The sequence below is a fragment of the Brachionichthys hirsutus genome, chromosome 11, assembly GCF_040956055.1.
Source record: "Brachionichthys hirsutus isolate HB-005 chromosome 11, CSIRO-AGI_Bhir_v1, whole genome shotgun sequence".
Classification (NCBI taxonomy): Eukaryota; Metazoa; Chordata; class Actinopteri; order Lophiiformes; family Brachionichthyidae; genus Brachionichthys; species Brachionichthys hirsutus.
Window position 1 is genome coordinate 9348367 of NC_090907.1, and position 18172 is coordinate 9366538.

At 43.4% G+C, this 18172-nt stretch overlaps 2 protein-coding genes across 2 annotated transcripts; both read right to left on the reverse strand.

Annotated features, from left to right (window-relative positions):
• Positions 1-3400: 3400 nt before the first annotated feature.
• Positions 3401-4996, reverse strand: LOC137901428 (lysophosphatidic acid receptor 6-like). Its single transcript, XM_068745458.1, has one exon. The coding sequence runs from the start codon at positions 4994-4996 to the stop codon at positions 3908-3910; it is 1089 nt and encodes a 362-aa protein (XP_068601559.1). The 3' UTR covers positions 3401-3907.
• A 4130-nt stretch (positions 4997-9126) lies between these two features.
• rcbtb2 (regulator of chromosome condensation (RCC1) and BTB (POZ) domain containing protein 2) lies at positions 9127-16591 on the reverse strand. Its single transcript, XM_068745225.1, has 11 exons — positions 16466-16591; positions 15816-15966; positions 14338-14504; positions 14109-14267; positions 13586-13693; positions 13362-13504; positions 13090-13280; positions 12656-12782; positions 10658-10797; positions 10447-10577; positions 9127-10346 (listed from the first exon to the last, which is right to left on the reverse strand). Exons 1-11 carry the CDS (start codon positions 16589-16591, stop codon positions 10206-10208), a joined length of 1584 nt encoding a protein of 527 aa, XP_068601326.1. The 3' UTR covers positions 9127-10205.
• Between the last annotated feature and the right edge of the window lie 1581 nt (positions 16592-18172).

Genomic DNA, 18172 nt, shown 5'->3' on the forward strand with positions numbered 1-18172 from the left:
ATTTATCACCTGGCATTTACGCTAAAACGTGAGGAAAGCCTGCTTCGAATCCTTTCTGATCTGTCAGCTTTTACTACTTGAGTTTTCCTCCATGTTGGTCAATGTTTGTCTGACATTGCTCGGTCTGCGTGGGAGCCACATTCTTGGCCTAATTTGCGTTTTACAAAGGGCTAATTTTGTATTTTCTTTTCGGATTCAGATAACCTCTGGGCACCAATGAGCCGTGCCCATTCTGCTGTGAAGCCACAATCTCGAAATAAATAGCTTCTTCTCCAGAAGACTGGTCTAAAAGGATTACTAGGTCATATCTAAATCTACGTCATGTTTAAATCTTTGGAAGAATTGTGGCTTTCGAAACGGTTAACAGTTGAGCAGACTATGAGGCGAAGGGGCTTTCTCAGTGTGGTCTGAGAGGAGAGCGAATCCTGCTCAGCGGGACAGGGACGCCATTGTGTGGCCTGAGAGGTAACATTTCTCATGGGCAGCATGCTGACCTCAAGCCTGACCTGTACGTACAGGCTTCATGTACGGCTGTGCCGTGAGGGCTGTTATGGACATTTGTTTATGAGTCACTGATTTAGTATTGGTGAGGCCTGGGTAGCACTAATCCTGCCATGTGCCCAGCGGAGCCCCTCCGTGAAGCATGGGGAGGATCACAGCCTGCAGAACAAGCCCTGGTGATCAGATCAGATGCACTTCTGCATTGCTCAACAGCTGCAGTAACAGGCAGCATGTATTACAAAGGCGGCGAGTGTTTATTTTACATATAAATCAGAAGACTTTTCTTCTTCAAAATGGGTTGATTAACTTTTGTAAATTGCTATGCAACAGTTCATTTTTTCATTTCCGTTCGCGTTGGCGTCGAGAAAGCACAGAGGTTAATTTTCCCTCGTGAATCGGTTGCTTGAAACGGGGGCGGGTTGTTTTCTCTGCAACCACAAGAGAGGGTTGAAGTGTTCACACTGGCAGGTCAGACGTCGCTTCAATCCCCGGGAGTCTCCTGATTAATGACTCTGAACCAAAATGAAACCCAACCAGTTTCCAATAGAACATGCATAAAACCATGTACGGTAAAATGAGTCTGAAACATTCAGACTGAAGCAGCTGAAAACCTACAGTACTCGATCTTGCTCCAGGCCAAAGACCTTGAAGACAACAGGATGTGTTAAGTACTTAATATAAGATAATGAGTATGTCCTCATTCATGGGAATGAGGATTCACAAAGCGAGAGAAGTCGCAGAGCATCTTTGCTATTGATTAACGTCGCACTTTTCTCAGTTTGAGAGTTTCACCAAACTAACAAACAAATCGTTATCCACTGATTTCAAGCACAGACAGGTTCTAAACATGGTTGAAATCTGTCCATTATAAACAATGACCCAAACATGAGCGTTCCTGACCGTAGCAGGCTTGGAATGTGGTGCAGCACACATTATTTGCTTTAAAACATCAAGGTGCACACATGGAGGAGGTGTTTTAGCAATATTCTCTCCACATCTAATCATGTAGCTCCTCCAGGCATTGATAAAGCCTGCTAAAGGGTTGAGGTGACACAACTGGTCGGTGCAGTTATTAAACCCACCTACCTCCTTCCACCTCTGGTTCTTCAGTTATTGCTGCATCTCATTTTACAGAGTAATCAAGCAAGATCCTTGTTTCTGTCAAACCACATCCTGGTACACGATTACCGGTACTTAACACAAGATTCTGCCTCCAGCAGAGCACATTTCAATGCCTCGGAAAAGTTGTCTAATTTGTCTCCCTGAAGGCAGAGACAATGTTTCCAGAGAAAACACACACACACACACTCAGGTCACTGTTAACGCCCCAGCAGAAATGACTCCCGGTTGAGACTGACAGAACTTCAAAGCAGCCATTAAGAGGTTCATTGGAGGGAGCATGGGGATCATCGTACCGCAGGAGAATAGTAACTTCTTGCGAGTACCACGAAGTAGACAGCTACTCAATCAATGCTTTTTGCGACCCAGCCTGCGAGTAACTTCATTATTTTCCAGAAGCCCTCTTTGATGCACGCGCTGATCTATAATTATTCCAGCATATGGAGACCAGAACGTTCTGCATGGTGTCTGCGTTTTCTCACTCTGTGGCCTCCTGGGGCGGCGAGGTCGGGCTGATTAGATAACTGCTGTGTGTATGCAGAGAGGCCTGCAGTTTACAAGGGGGGGGGGGGGGGGTCCCTTCCAGCCCTTTGCACACAGCTTAATGCATGTACACAACTCGTTCACACACTTTTCCTGGAATCCATTATTGCATTTGAGAAAAGTGTTTCTTGATTTTTACAAGAGATGCAAAAAACTTAAAACTTTTATTAATTTGTTCTCGACACAGTTACACGCATGTCTTACATTAAAGTGCGACTTCCTTTGCGTGCCCCGTCTCTGCTCCAGGTGGTTAGAGGCCCTGTGCTGTATTTTCAGATCGCTCCTGAAGAACCGATGCCTGATGATCCGACAGCATGTGGCTTCACTCAGGGGAAGATTCCTCTGACAAAAAAAACGAGTCCTCCACTGTCTCGTCATCCAACGACCCAGGTCTTTAGCGCCGTCCTCGTTTCGCTCACACGACGCCCTTCGGTGAATCCAGAGTTGCTCTGACTGACCTTCAGGCAGTGTCAATAGCATGTGCGCTCTGTTATTTGCTTGCATGCTGTGCTGACGCCTCGCTGACATGCCACTTGCAAATTTGTCCACGGCAGAGAAAATGTCTCAGGCTTGTATTTTTTTCAGTTTCCTGCAGGAGCAAACTTGATTATTCCTGTTTTGTTTGAGCTTCCTGAGTTGCCGTGTCTCTCTGCTGAATGATCTGCTCTGGTGAAGAGGACAACCCTTGAGGGTGACGATTTTAAAAACCAGGTCCTCGTGGAGGAAGAAAACAGCACGCTCCTGGATAATGCATCTCTTATCTAGGTCCTGTTAAACATAAAATGATCATCGACCACTTCCCGATCCCCCTTATGTCTAAGCAGACATTGTTGTAGCAAGCAATTCATTCTTCTTTTTATGCTTCTTTAATCTTATTTACATAAATATTGCTCATTGAAGACGTGAACAGCCAGTTTTTGACAGTTGGCATGAATAAAGACTTCCTCTCTTCTGCCACTGCCACACAGGAAGCTGGCACGCCCCCCCCCCCCCCCCCCCCCACCCGGGGACTTGCTACTTCCACTTCCATATCTCCTCATTTACATGCAGGACTGGCTTTACAGACGTTTTGATGGTATGAAGCAAAGTGTCACACAAGGCTTAATGTGACAAATAGACCGTACCCACAAGCCCCTTTGCGTTATTAGGCCATGTTCAGATTCATTACTTATCGATACTGAAATGAACATACGACAAAAAGCCATCAGCGAACTTGGATTGACAAGTACAAGCCTTTTATTTATTACTGTGGGATGAAGGCAGCATGTGGAAAACTGTCAGTGCGTTTAATAATAGTCTACGATAAAAAAAAAGAAATGAAAAAAGGCACTTAATTGTTATTCACAACAAAACAAAGCCCTATAGAAGCTACAGCTTTATATATCTTCATGTTAAATAATCACCGACTGCTAGAGCATCACCACAAATAAACAGGAACATTAAGCACTCAGAAATCTAATTCTCCTGTTCAGTGATGACGTTCCCTTCCAGGTCACTGGCAGAGTAACTGAGTTTAACACAATTACAGCATATTACACAGGAAATGGAAATTAGCAAGCGGTAATAGCTGATCCACAGATGTGAACCAACAGCCAGCTGTGCCTGGTCCCCAAACATTTGCCCTGAGGTGAGGACTTAAACATGAAACACTGCAAATCCATTCCCGCTGTCTCAAGGTTCCTTCCTCATCCTATGGAATGCTGAATTGCAATGCGATCTCGTTCCGCCTGTGGCAAGCGCACCCTCACACTGCAGACTCATTGTGGAAGACTTTGGCTTTGAGGTTCCTCAGGCTACACTGCAGGGTGGAGCTGCTGCTGTCTGACTGTGGCGCCTCAGAGAACTTTGCGTCACAAGAGTGTCGGCCTTGAGATTTCCGCTTGATGGAGTTCTGGATGGTTTCCGAGGTGAAGTAGTAAACAATGGGGTCGAAGCAGCAGTTGGACACAGCAATGCAGAGGGCTATCGGGTAGATTGTTCGGACAACTGATTCCACAGAGCAGCCCGTTAAAGTTTTTGAGCGGACCAGAGCATAGAAAACCAGATTGACATTGTAGGGAATGAAGCAAAAACAAAAAATAAAGAGGTGAACAATTATCATTCGAAGGATCTTTGTCTTGTTCAGCTTCCCCCCGCGATTGATGGCTTGAGGGTCGCGCAGGGTTTGCAGCACCATGATGGAGCAGCACACGTTGAGCAGAAGAGGAATGATGAAGCCGACCGTCTCTATAAAGATCACCACCTTAAACAGGTGCGCTTTCCACTGCTTAGAAGAGAAGTTCTCGAAGCAGAAGGTGGCGTTGCCTGTATTGTTCTCGAGCGAGGTGGTCTCCAGCATGAACCCGGTGGGGAGACTCCCCGAGAGCACCAGCACCCACACGGCAATGCACACCATCTTGGCGTTGCGTTTGGTCCGCAGAGCCCTTGAGCGGAAAGGGTGCACGATGGCTAGAAAGCGATCCACGCTGATGCAGGTGAGGAAGAACATGCTGCCGTACATGTTGGTGTAGAACAGCGAGACGGAGAACTTGCAGAGTATGCTCCCGAAGGGCCAGTGGCGGTTGATGAAGTAGAAAACCCTCAGCGGCAGCGTGAAGACAAACAGCAGGTCAGACACGACCAGGTTCATCATGTAGGTCGTGGTCTCGTTCCTCAGCTTGAGGGAGCAGCTGAATATGTACATGGCCATGACGTTGGTGACCAGTCCCACCACAAACACGATGCTGAACACAGTGCTGTACAACGGGTATTTGAAGCCGTCGTTCCTGCATGAAGAGCCGTTCCCTGGAGCCCATTGCAAGGTTAAATTGTCACCGGGGATAGTGTCGTACATTTTGAGAGGAACAGTGGAAGGGGGGGGGGGGGTCCTTTTTGGTTCAAAACATCTAACGAAAGAGCTTCCTGGGACAATGCACTCAGAGAGTGTGGCATAGAGCAGCATGAAGCTACCGGCCACGTCCAATCAGGACCAATGCTTCTATAGAGGACAGCAGCGCATGGTCAACGCGCTTCCCTCCTGTCTTGATGTGTTGAGACTTGAGTTATTTTGGGGGTTACCTTATGGTGGAGAGTGTCCTCCCATCCCCATCCCCCCCTCCCCCCCCCCTGCCCGGTCTCCCACCCAACAAAGTCACAGACTGAGCTTTTACTTACGCAGGCAAATCAGTCACACAAATGTGTGTCCTTTTCACTCGAGTGAGCCTCGGCTGCTACGAGGCGACAAGTCCACAGACGGCATATCCACTTTCAAGTCTGCCGAGATGCCCTGAAGGTAGAATCCCTTCTGTTTGTCAAAACTCAGTCCAGCGATTGTCCTTTTTTAGTCCCAAAGAAAAAGCACTTGCTGGCTTTCAGTCTCTCACGGGATCCCAACTCCAGGTGTCTTTTTTGGAGTAAGCCTGAACGCTGCTGCACTTTTGGTTCTGAGGGTGCAAATGCTACCCAACCACACACACACACACACACACACACACACACACACACACTTCTCTCTTTCTCTCCCAGGCAGGCTGACTCACTCACTTTCTACTTCTGACTTTGCATCTCCCTTCAGACATCCTCCACGAGCTTGCACCGCCAACAGATTTGGACAGTTCCACTTCTCCTTTGTGCCGGTATCTCCCAACGGTTTTCTGCTATGAGTGGTAAAGAGAGCAGCTGTAGTGACTCCTCCCATCTGACTCCTCCTACTCTTTTGTCTGCTCCTGCAGTTGATGGAGGAATCACCCCCCCCAAACAACTCCTCATTGCGAGTGAGGAGAGCTCAGCAAAATTAACATCAGCTGCTGGCGATTGTCTCAAATCAGAGATGGATTTACAATAAATGTTTGCGCTTTTATTATTTGGCTGGTGAGATGGCAAAAATGTATTACAATCAAATGTTTGAGTGTTGGATCAACAGATAAATCAGAATCACCCACTCCCACCCCTACAACAAAATGCTCCTTGTGTGTTTATGGCTAATTAAGAATGGTCCAATACTGTAATGAGAACTGTAACAGCACAAGAGTATTTCAATACTGACTGTCCCCTGTCAGTTTTATATTATCACCCCCATCTCTCATTACTGGACCATTATTTACTCATTGATTACTTTCACTTGAGTAACTTTATGAAGACACAACTTGTATGGAGTATTTTTGCATTACGGTGTTGCCGCTTTTACAATCAGGAAAGTCCCTTCCAACATTCTACAGCATGATAGGGCGGATCAGTATCGCTCTGCTAAACGGGACATTAAATATACGGTGCTCTGTGAAAAGGCTTCCGACTTCTCCGGGGAGAAACTCCTCATTTTGCAGTCAGTAATCATCGGTTAGGAGCATTGCAGGGACAAATGTCAACTTTGTGATTAAGACTCAGATCAATCAAAGCACTACAAGTCATGATCAGTATTTGATTGCATTTTTGTTATATGGCACATCAGTAAACAAATGACTGTCTGTCAGATAAGATATTCCTGCTTGTTCAACTTTGAGCTGACTAAAATCACACCAAGATAAGAAAGTTCCTGCTTTTTTGTTGGTCACAGTAATATTTACCTATTTGGACTTGATTCCAGCGATGCAATTGTCTTCTAGCTTTGGAGCGTGACACTAACCCAAGTATGGCTCATTTTGACTATGCAGAATTGTCAACAATAGTCAAACACATGAAAGGAAATCTGCAGAGAACCAAAGAGACAGTAGGCGTCTCGCAGCCAAGTGCGCCTCTCTTTGTCAGTCCACCACAAAATAAACATCGTCTAGCCGAGGGTGAACTGTTCAAGAAAATAGAAAAACCTGCACTATTGTCTTTCGCTCGCAAAATCAATCCGTACGGCACAGAAAAACAAGCTCTTCACATGCAAGCATGCGGTTTCTACACAAAAGAATTCGCTTGAAACCCCTGGATTGTTAATTTTCTCACAATGCCAGGAAACTGTCTGGAACTCCAAGGCCAAAACCGACGGCTTTTAGACACGAGACAGAAATTCCTGAGAAAGGTATCAGGTGACATAATATTGTTGCGTATTGATTACGAGTGTCATACAAGAGTTCACTCAAATATGACTGTGACTACAAATGTGGTCAGTAAAAAAATAATAATAATTGCAAGAGGAATTTCACACAAAAGATTTTTGCATGCTAATCGATGTTGAACAGAACCAGGCGGACTCGAGGCTGGGCCTCGCTTAAAAAATTCGTCAGCCCGTGTGAAAAAGGCTTTGTGTTTGAGAAATACAACGTAAAAATAGAAATAAAATAGAAATTAAAAAAAGGAAATGTCTGAAAGCCATTCTGGACAACATGCAGCTTCATGGTGACTGAAGTGGCTTCGGGATCGTGCTCTCTTTTCTCACCGTGGAAACGGACACCGACAAGCAGGTTCAACCAGGTTCCAGGACTCATTGCCTGGTTTAATAAAACTACAATCAGAATGCAAGAAAGAAGGAACATCTTTCTACAAGGAGAAAATATGAAAATCTATTGTACAATAATTTATCAATATAGATGAACAAATGAAACACACCTGATTGAAACTGTAAAGAGTAAAAAATAAAAGCACAAGTATCCTTAAGTACATAAGGATGCTTTTCGTTACAAAGGTGAAACTGAGCTGTCTAGTGCTTATGTGGCCCCAGCAAGGCTTTAAGGAATAAGACAGACATCTATTATTTTTTATTTTATAAATCTATTATTGGAAGTAAAGGTGTACATTCAGTTTGATTTAATGCATCATAGAAACCTGTGCTCTGTCTCCTGTACTCACAGCTCTCGACTGCTTTGTAACACAAATACTCCCCAGAACAAATACTTCCCCCTCCCATACTTGTACCCGATGATAAACGGCTCTTTAGCTGCATGTCTGACCAACTCAACTCTTTAAACTGACATTTGCTGTGAACATTCGTCCTCGATTTGCTGTGATGCGTGTAAATACGTCTTGAAAGTGAAGTTTCGATTCATCACAAACCAGCCTGACAGGCTTCCTGTCACCACTCGCCCCAACACCATGTTTGGAGTTTGAAAACATGTTTTTTCATTCTTCTTTTGGATAAATCCTAGTTTAGAAATTTGTCTCAAAGCGGTAAAACAAAAGTTGCACGGTATGCTCTCTAGTAGAGTCGACTCTAGTCTAGACTAGAGCACTGCACAGAGAGGAGTTTATGTAATTACTGGCTTATGTTTGCTTACTGGTCTCACAGGTGCTGGAGAGTACGACGCTCATGTTGCACATGTCGTGTAGAATCTTACCCAGAATACTGCGTGCAAGCAGGACATGGTGGCATCATAGATATAGATTTCAGAGCAATAGTTAAGGAAGAGAAACCACAACCTAGATGTGCAGTTCTCTTCTATCAAAACAACCATCTACACACGCAACCCACAAATACACCGGAACCACAACTGATGGAAAAACAAAAATGTAGAAAGCACATTTAGTCATGACCGCACTAAAGTACAGCTTTGAAGTAATTATTGAACATGTTCATTCTGTGCTAATAAAATTAAATTTTGGCCTTTGTATTTTTCTCCATTATTTTGCCTGCATGTTTATCTAATACATCGCCATATACTACCCAAAACCATGTGACATGGTTGGACTTGGGCAGGAAGAGCAATCAAATGTGATGTTGTGAAGACAATGAACTGATATTGATGTGAGAACTTGAGCTCAAGTTAAACTTTGGATGCAGACCTTGTCCTTGTGTTACCAATGTTTCATTTAACATAGCACACTGCCCCCTGGTGGCTAAGAGATACTGTTGCATAAACAGTTGTCACTACCGGCATCAATATATAATAGTACCATTTGTAGTTTCTGAGCTAGTTTACTTTTTCCAAGTAATGGTCTATATGGGTTGAATATTTTATTATTTAGTGTGCATACATGTACGCACACACATACACACATCAAGGTCATTAATTATGCCCTATAACAGGCCACAAAAAAAGAAAATACACACATTAAAATTCTGTATTTATTCATTTTAATCCATTTAAGTTTGTAAAATCTTTAACATCAACACCACTGTCGGCAGCTGAAAACATTTTCCATATAAAATAATAGCACAGGCATTTTGGTTATTGACAAAATGCTTAGAAGTAACTGGCCTGTTAGAATAAAGTATTTTTGTTACACATCCAGACACAAAGGATTTTAATGCGGAAACATTAGAGACCTCGTGGTTCTACATGAGATTGTATGAACAGTCAGCTGGAAACTATTTTTACACGACGCTTCCAGGGGAGAGTTAGAGAGATACACCAGTAAGAAAAAAAAGAGCCAGAGGATTGTGGCATACACATATTTAAAAAGAATCAATAAACGAGCAAACCCTTGTAAACATACTAAATTATGACGCACAACTGTAAAATCAGCTGCACCCAGAGTGTAACGTGACCGACAGGCTACATAGAAATGAACACGCTTAAGTCGGTTTGCAGCTTGTCAGATTCTGAATACGTGTAGACGAGCATCACACAGTAACTCCGCCTGCTGACAGTGCAAACGTTCATCGAGCCTGGACAGCAAACTCTCCATTGCTACGTAAAATGGCAAAAAAAAAAAATTGTGATGACTAAAAAAAGCTATTCCCATTGAGCAGATACAAACGCCAAAGTAAAGTTAGAAAAAAGGTGCACGCTTTCAACAACTTAATAACCGGTGCTTCAACTCTTCCTCGAACATGTAAAGGCTTCTAAGAAAAGCAACAACATGAAGAATAGTTGATTCACGGCAGACTCCTGTATGCATCAACATCAAGAACTGCGGCTTCCTGCACCCATTCAACCCTCTTTTAACTTGGACTAAAGAATCAGACGCAAAGTAGAAGAGCACGAGAAACGCACACAGAACCAGCGTGGAACATCGGCGTTCTTAGCCTCTGCACCTTCTGCTTCGGTTGAACAGGTCATGTGATGTAACATTTACACCCCACGCATCCCCCCCCCTGTGTTTGTGCTGCGGTTACGGGAGTAACACAAGCGTCTATTAGCAGCTGAAACCTTTAACTGTTTGCTTCTCCAGCGTTAACATCACTACAGGGGGCCCTCCAGTCAGTTTTTGAAGGCGCCATGGCGGCTGGCTTTACTAATGAAGTTCTTAAGCAGGCTATGGTCCATGTCGGCAAAGGCCTGGGTCTGTGTCACAGCTGTGAGGTGGTTGACACAAAACTTGAAGCAGAACTCTTCCAGGTCCTAAAAATGAAGAGGGCTGTCTGGTCAGTGCTGAGGAGGATGACTGAGATGCTCCCCGTCACCATGGTGACGGGGAGCTGTGTGTCAAAGGCCAGCTTACCCGCGCCTCATACTTGACAGCAGCAGAGAGCAGCGATACGGCGTTCTCCTCAGAAATGCCCCTCTTGATCGTTTCCTGGCACAACCTCTTCAGCCTCGTCTCTCGGTAGAACGTCGCCAAATCCAGCAAGCCTGGGACGGCACACACAGGTGAGGGCGTCGCGCCTAACATACCATGGTTATAGTCAAATGTGCACACGGTCAATGCTGACCAATAGCATCCTCTGGTGGCAGGTTGATGGTGTCCGTGTAGAGGTACTCCAGGAAGGCTCGGTACACCAGGTAGGAGAACTGGTGGATCTCTATGGCGCCCTCGTCCATTTCGTTCAGCAGCGCGCGAAAATGCTCGCACCTGGAGCAGAAGGGAAAGGTGCAGACGACTCACGTGACATGGTAAAAAGATAAAAAATGAAGAGGTACAAAGCATTTTAGCGTGTATCCTGTCTGCTTTCAAAGGAATCACAGTTTGAATTGTTTTTACAGGACGGCCTTCTACATGTCTGAGCTGCGACTTCAAAGTTGTTGTATTTCATTTATGAATAAATGATTTCTTCATTTGTGTTTTACCCAGGAGAGATAGAGCAACATATTTCATTTTTAAAATAACTGTTCATCCTTTGCAGGGTCAGGAGGGGATGTGGGACCCGTCCAAGCTGGCGTTGGGATGTGACCTGTTCATCAACGGACCGACATGAAACAACAAACAAACATTCACTCACGCTTGAATGTTTCCAGGACGACAGCAGGAAGGCAGAGCGACTCACACACACACAAGAACTTTCTCACTGTGAGAATAAAATGGGAATCACTGTCACACTGTGCCGGGATCATCATCATCATCATCATCACTGTGAAGGGATGCAGCAAGAAATCGGCGCTTCCAGCACCCAATTACAATTAAAATTGCTAATAAGAAAACAATAAGACTTAATGTTTACCAGATGTTGGATCACAGGCAAGTTTCAAAAGCCCACTATCTAAGATCAACACTCCTCAGCATTAATCTGACAGGAGTTACAGCCACTACCTCCGGCTAATAAATTACACTCACACTATTTGCACCTTCGGTCAGACCTTGCACTCTCTACTGAAGGCTGCGCGTTACTGGCATTGCTTCTGTGCACGTTACAATAAACGCTTGGAATCCTTGAAACTATAAAGACAGAGAAATACCAGCAGAGCTCAAAAGTTTCAGCAGTAATATGTAGGATTAGAGAAAAGCTGGGACTTGTTTCTAACAAGGCGAAAAAAAGGCAGTGGTAATTTAATCACTGCTTAATCACTATTCATTTCTAATTTGTATTTCGTAAGTGTATGTTGCAGTTCATTGTGTTTGTAATCAGTAGTAATCATGACACGGGAACGATTAATGATGTTTTATTTGGCTCCCGCCACTTTGTGAGATTAGGACCCGGAATGGGATCTTTTTAATGTGTTCACGGCCGATCGCATTGAAGTGAATATTAATCTTGGGATCCAACCTTAACATTTACTTTTAGACTTCCTGCGGCCAGCTTTGAAGCTTTGCAAGCAATAATAAATAATAGTCCTTTTCCATATTTGGCCCCTCAACAATGTATTCATGTTCTTTAATAGCTGCTCACTGCAGGCTCAAAACACTTTTTATTCTCCGGGTGGAAATGCAAGCTCTTGCCAAAAGCCATTTTGCACTGTTGCATATTCGTGCAAGCATTGTGCCCTGAGAGAGACGTTGCAGACAGTCTGGCTCCCTCTCACTGAAGGAGCAAAGGAGCAATAGACTAGAAAGCAGTCACCACACAACGTGGTTATAAAAAGAAAAGCAGAAAACAATAGGTCCGTCTTTGCTTCCAGCGACATTCGCAGGAGAGATGAGAAAACACCAGCCAACAAATGGGGTTCAAACACGGGCGACAGAAAGATGGCTGCCCTAAACTGACCAATTATCAAAATCATTCGTTCCAATTCGTTACGCGTTTCGACGATTAATAATCACACAATGCTGGAACATCACCGCGTATCTATTCCTCTCAAAATTCCACTGGTATGTGTGGTAGCGGCTCGACGGTTCACGCAAACCACAACATCGGAATGAGAAAAATAGATTCATGAAGCATAATGACGGCCAGGATGGGGAAGCAGCGAGAAAAGAAGTAAACACAATATATACACCCCATAATAATAATAATAACGTATCGTATTTCCCATTCCTGCCTCTGAATTCTCTGTACCTGATTTTCAGCAGGGCTTTGTGAACATGGATACACTTCCCATCCACCAAGAACTTCAGGTCTGAAATCTCCGGGCTGTCAAACTCCTTCTTTAACGATTGGGCGACGGTCAGGTAGTCGTCGCAATCTGGCGAAATAAACGAGACAGTTTCTGCCCGATGATTCAAAGACCAGCTTGTAATTCAGCGTATTATTTATTTTAATATATATACACGGTATATAATATGGCAACTGTATAATTTTTTTAATGAATTACCTTTTAAAAAGTAAAAAAAAAAAAAAGCTATTACTCGTTTTAAAGAGGAACTTCACCTGGTCACTCTGCGTCTCTCCAAAGGTACAGCCGAAGTGCACAGAACAGATCTTTGTGGCTCGTTTACTGATTTCTCAGACGGATCAAAACAACCTAAAGCGATCATTCCATGCCCCCTTACCCACTGAGAGGAGGTGCCACATGACTGATGGTGAGGCAAAACAAGCAAACACATCGTCTGTGCTGCTGAAATGGGTGAGGTGGGGGCTGGCGACGGCCTGCCCTCGACACTGACCCCACATCACGACCTGGCCGCTTTGCGTCTTGGCTGCCGACGTATGACAGGTGTGGCACGCAGCCACCTCCGCCAGCCTGGAGACAAATGCAGAAGCATGAAAAACCAAACGACCGCCTTCTCATCGAGACAGTTATTTAGAAACAACACGTAGACACCTCTCTTTGTCTGTGTTTATTAGAGTGGGGAGAGCTTGGTTACTCTTGTTGCCTGTTCCCAACTGGCCATACGAGTTGGCTCCCCAGGCGTAAACAAAGCCGTCATCTGTGAGTGCTAATGTGTGTGCATATCCACAGGCAACCTGCGAAGGGAAGAAAGAGCATTAAGCACAGCACCCCGAAACAGAGCTTTGGATTGATCTATTGCTGTCTTGAGCTCCTACCTGGACAATGTTGACACCAAGGAGAGCAGCAATTCTACATGGAGTCTGCTGATTCCCATTGTTGCCCAAACCTAGTTGTCCATTGCAATTGTAGCCCCAACCATAGATCTATAAACAAGGGACAGTTTAGGACTATACACGTATGTATCGTGGAACTGTTGAATTATATTTCCTGTATCTGTACAACTAGTTCTTTACTTCATCATATTTGGTTTTATCTATAAATATTTCATACTAAAATACAAAAACAAAATGTAAAAATAAAATGTACATTATCTTCAAGTTTCTTTTCTCCACATTTTTTATTGATTATATGCAGATCCTGGGATTTACTTTAAAATGCAATGAAACAATAACACAAACTTTATGCATATGTGCACAGCGGGAAACAATGTATACCTGATCAGGAAAGCTTGGGGGAAATATTATCTCTATTATTCTAAAAAAAAAAGACTCGTCATGCATCACGCTCAAACGGATTAATTCCATTTTCCTTTTTTTATTAGGTATGATGAACTTTTACCTCTCCGCTGTCGAGTACGGCCATGGAACAGAGCTGACCACAGGCGATGTTCACCACCACTTTGCTCTGCAGGCAGCTGCTGACCCGGCGGGGCGTCGGCTGGTTGGCAGTGGATCCCGAACCTACTTGGCCCGAGTTGTTGTAGCCCCACGCGTACACCTGAGGAGAAACGCATTTTCATTGTGCAAATACATGCAGAGGGTAAAGACAGAAACTCCAGACATGTTACCTCGCCATCGGTTGTCAGGGCAATAGTGTGGTGGGATCCACAAGCCACGTCCTTCACTCTCTTGTTGAGGAGGTTGGTGGACACGGGGGCGGGGGTCAGTCCGTGACTGGTGGTTCCATTTCCCAGCTGGCTGTAGCCATTGTGGCCCCAAGAATACACGTCTCCGTCTGTAAAGCAGCCAGCACACTTTGATTCCGGTTGTCTCGCTGGTTAATATTTTGTTATAAATAAAAAGCAGGAAACGCAAGATGATTCCCAGCCAAGTAACGACACGTAGATGAAAGGCTGAACGCGAGTAACGGAAACATTCTAATCAAAAATGAAAACCTGCTCAGCTGTCTGGAATGAACAGACAGATGTTAAAATAAAAAGAGAGAGAGGATGAGCAAACCAATGCTTAGACTTGTTTTAGGCTGGTAAGCTTCCCCAGTTTAAAGTGTCATATAATCCCTTCGTTCCGATAGATTGTTGTTACGCTGCTGCATGTTCTGTAGATATTGGGGATATAAATGTATTTTCAGTCGTTCAAACTTACTGAAGCAAACGTCGCCCCAACCATAGATCTATAAATCTCCCAATTTGAAATTTTGCAGAGCAGCGTTGGCGAAACGTCCATTTATTCTCTGAACGCTGCATAAAGGTCACACTAATCTGAAACCGATTTATTAAAACCTAATACGTTTTTCAGATTTTTCAATGATTTATTTTTGCCATATCTATTTTTGATCATGTGTGGGCAGCCAGATTATTTGAATCTTTACATGTGTCATTGGTTTTGGTGCTCTCTGTTCAAGAGTAGACTAAAGACTTTCCTTTCTAACAAAGCTTGTAGTTAATCAATACAATAATCAATATGCTGTCATAGGCCAGCACTGGTGGCGTAACCTCCTATGACACACTGAGCTCCTCCCTCTCTATCTGGTTATTCGTGTTATAAATATATGTCAGTAATCTCTCTCTCTTCCCCGTAGTCTTGTGCTCTCTCTCCCTCTGTTTGTCCCTTTTTCTGTCTGTCTGCAGGTCCTTCTGTCCGTGGTGCTGCAAAACCTTGACCTCTGACCCTCAACACTGATGTCCATATCGCTAGCATTAGCATTTATAGTTTTATACATCTCGTTTTTGTCTGCTCCTGCTCTGTCTCTCTACCACTTCCCTATCCATCTCCCCCTACCTGTCATTCTCTCTCTCTCTCTCTCTCCGTCCGTCCACCATGAGCCTTAGGTTCTGTCCAAGGTTTCTGCCTGTTAAAGGGACGTTTTTCCTTGCCTCCGTTGCCAAAGTGCTTGCTCTTGTGGGTCAAGTTGGGTTCTGTCTTTCCCTGCTACTCCTGTAAAGTGCCTTGAGGTGACTTTCTGTTTTTATCTGGAGCTATATACATAAATTTTAATTTTATTTAATTTAATTGGTGTCATTCCTACAACTCTTGAGGAAATTTCAACTCAGGAAAAAACCCAAAAATAGTTTCCTGAAATGATCACCTGCAGTCACTATAGCAACATGTGGTCCTGTTCCATAACTTAGGGACACAATCTTCTTTCCACACAAGACGTCGATCCTGCGTGGCTCAATAGTGCTTTGGAGGTCTCCGAGGCCTAAACAGCCGCTGCCGTTGGTGCCCAGAGCAAAGACCTGCAAAGACCAAACATGACTCATGAAATGGAGACGGCCTTTAAGCACATTTAACCTGATGTTCAATGATGACACCCCAGAAAATGCATTCAGGTAATGTACTTTGAAGAATAGATAAACTCCACTTGTTGTAGGAATTACTATATTATATCGACATACTGACTAAATATTTTCATGCGCTTGGTGATGAAATCGAAACTTTTCGAGTCACCGGAAAAACATATGAGCAAGGGCGGCAGAAAAAAAGCTTTCTCTCTCTCCACCGTCCCACAGGATAAAAATGGAGCTCGCTTGGGTATTAGCTAAAGATAGCCACATTTTATCTGCTTATCTCCGCATGGAAGTTCACCCCGTGTCAGCCGGAGACTGGGAAAGAAATGTTTCTGCCACTTCCAAATACGACATAGTATAATATATTATAAATATAATACGGGCAATCAAGACTTGCCATACCTCAAAGAAAAGAATAAGTTGATTAAATGCCCCTTTCTGAGATTACCTCGTCATTAACTGTGACATAGAGGGCTTCGTTTGCTCCACTGCCAAAGACACAAGCCTGCCGGATCAGCCTCAGTTCCTCGGGAGGAAGGAGTGCAAACACCGGCCACTTCCCCACGTCCAGCATGATGCTCACTGTGAGATGAATGAAGAGATTATACAATGACAAATACATATATTGCAGTTTGTGGGTTGTTTTTATAACTATTATACAGTTATTAAAGAAAGAAAGACAGAAAACTCAAAACAAAACGACAAATACCGATACATAAAACAAATACAATTGCGTGTTCTTTTACAAATCTGCTCAGATTAAAAGTGTAACTGAGCTCAGTGAGGTAAACCCACTAACCTGAGAGGAGGGTCACCTCCAAGTACCTGTCTAAGATTCCACAGAATAACCTGGACACAATATTTAAAGCCAATCAATAGTTGTATTCTACTTGTTTTTAACTTAACGCAGACTGTGCTTTACATGAGCTGAACTGTTCCCGTATAGCGACTCTCCCGACCCGCAGAGAGATCCAACGCTTCACGAAACAAAGCCAACGAGAAAGCAAAGAACGCAGAAGAAGCACCGGCGTGGCTGCAAAACTACCAAACAAACAAGTAAACAAGTAAACAAGTAAACAAGTAAACAAGTATGCTAATATAAGTGCATTCCGGCTGACTGATGCTGTGACGTCACCGTGTTGTTGCTCCGGCTAGTTGGTGTTTTGTCCCCGATGTCGTTGTGTTCTCTGTTCACACGGAATCATTGAGTTCGATTGATGGCATCGCGTCGGGAGTCTGGTTTGTGCTACTGCTTTAGCTCCTTATCGGCTGCTGTTAGCCTGTTAGCTTTCATCGCGCAGCGCCCACTGGAAACACGCACGTCGCTCTCCTTCCTGTAATTGCGTGGTGCGTTCGCGAAAGGTCGGAAATAGTAACAGCAGCGTATTATAATTGCAAACAGTGTTTTTTCTTCCCATTCATAGTTTTCAAGACAGTATTACTGTATTATTCATTAGTAATGTGCATCGCTATGAAGGTGATAAGGAAAAACGTTATTTTAGATGTTGAAACAACACATCATTATCAATTCTAATAAAATAAACAAATAGAAAAACGTATCCACTCCAGTAATATAATATAATATAATATTGTTTTCTAACTGCCAAGTCAAACTATCGATTTACTTATTGTTCAGCAAGACAATAAGACAGCTCAAGAAATTATTGGGTAATGAGTGTGTTTGGAGAAATTATGTGATGAATTAATTTTTTTTATCAATATTTATTGATTATAACAACATGGACATTACAGATTCTGTCGTAGTGTACGCATGACCATAAATTACATATGGTTTGTATATATCCTGAGATGCATTTGCTGAATGTTACTTTCATGACAGTTTCTCTGTATTTGCATTTGTTCCCAGTTTAAAAGTTCCAGTGTAAAATATTTTGCTTTTAGTTTGTTTGTGTGCTTCTTTGTGTGTTTGTTTGAAACCGTTCACTATTGTGTTATACATTTGTTCAATGTCATTTTCTTTTAAATGAACTCCTTTGACCGCTGCGTCACACTTTATTGATTTTTGTTTATTTATTACAGACTATTATTACACTGAACACTGTAGAGAAAACTGTTCAAGAAATGTAAAATAGAAACACACAGATCAATTCATATCAGTCCCAAAAGTCATCAGGAATCGGTCCTGTGTTCATAA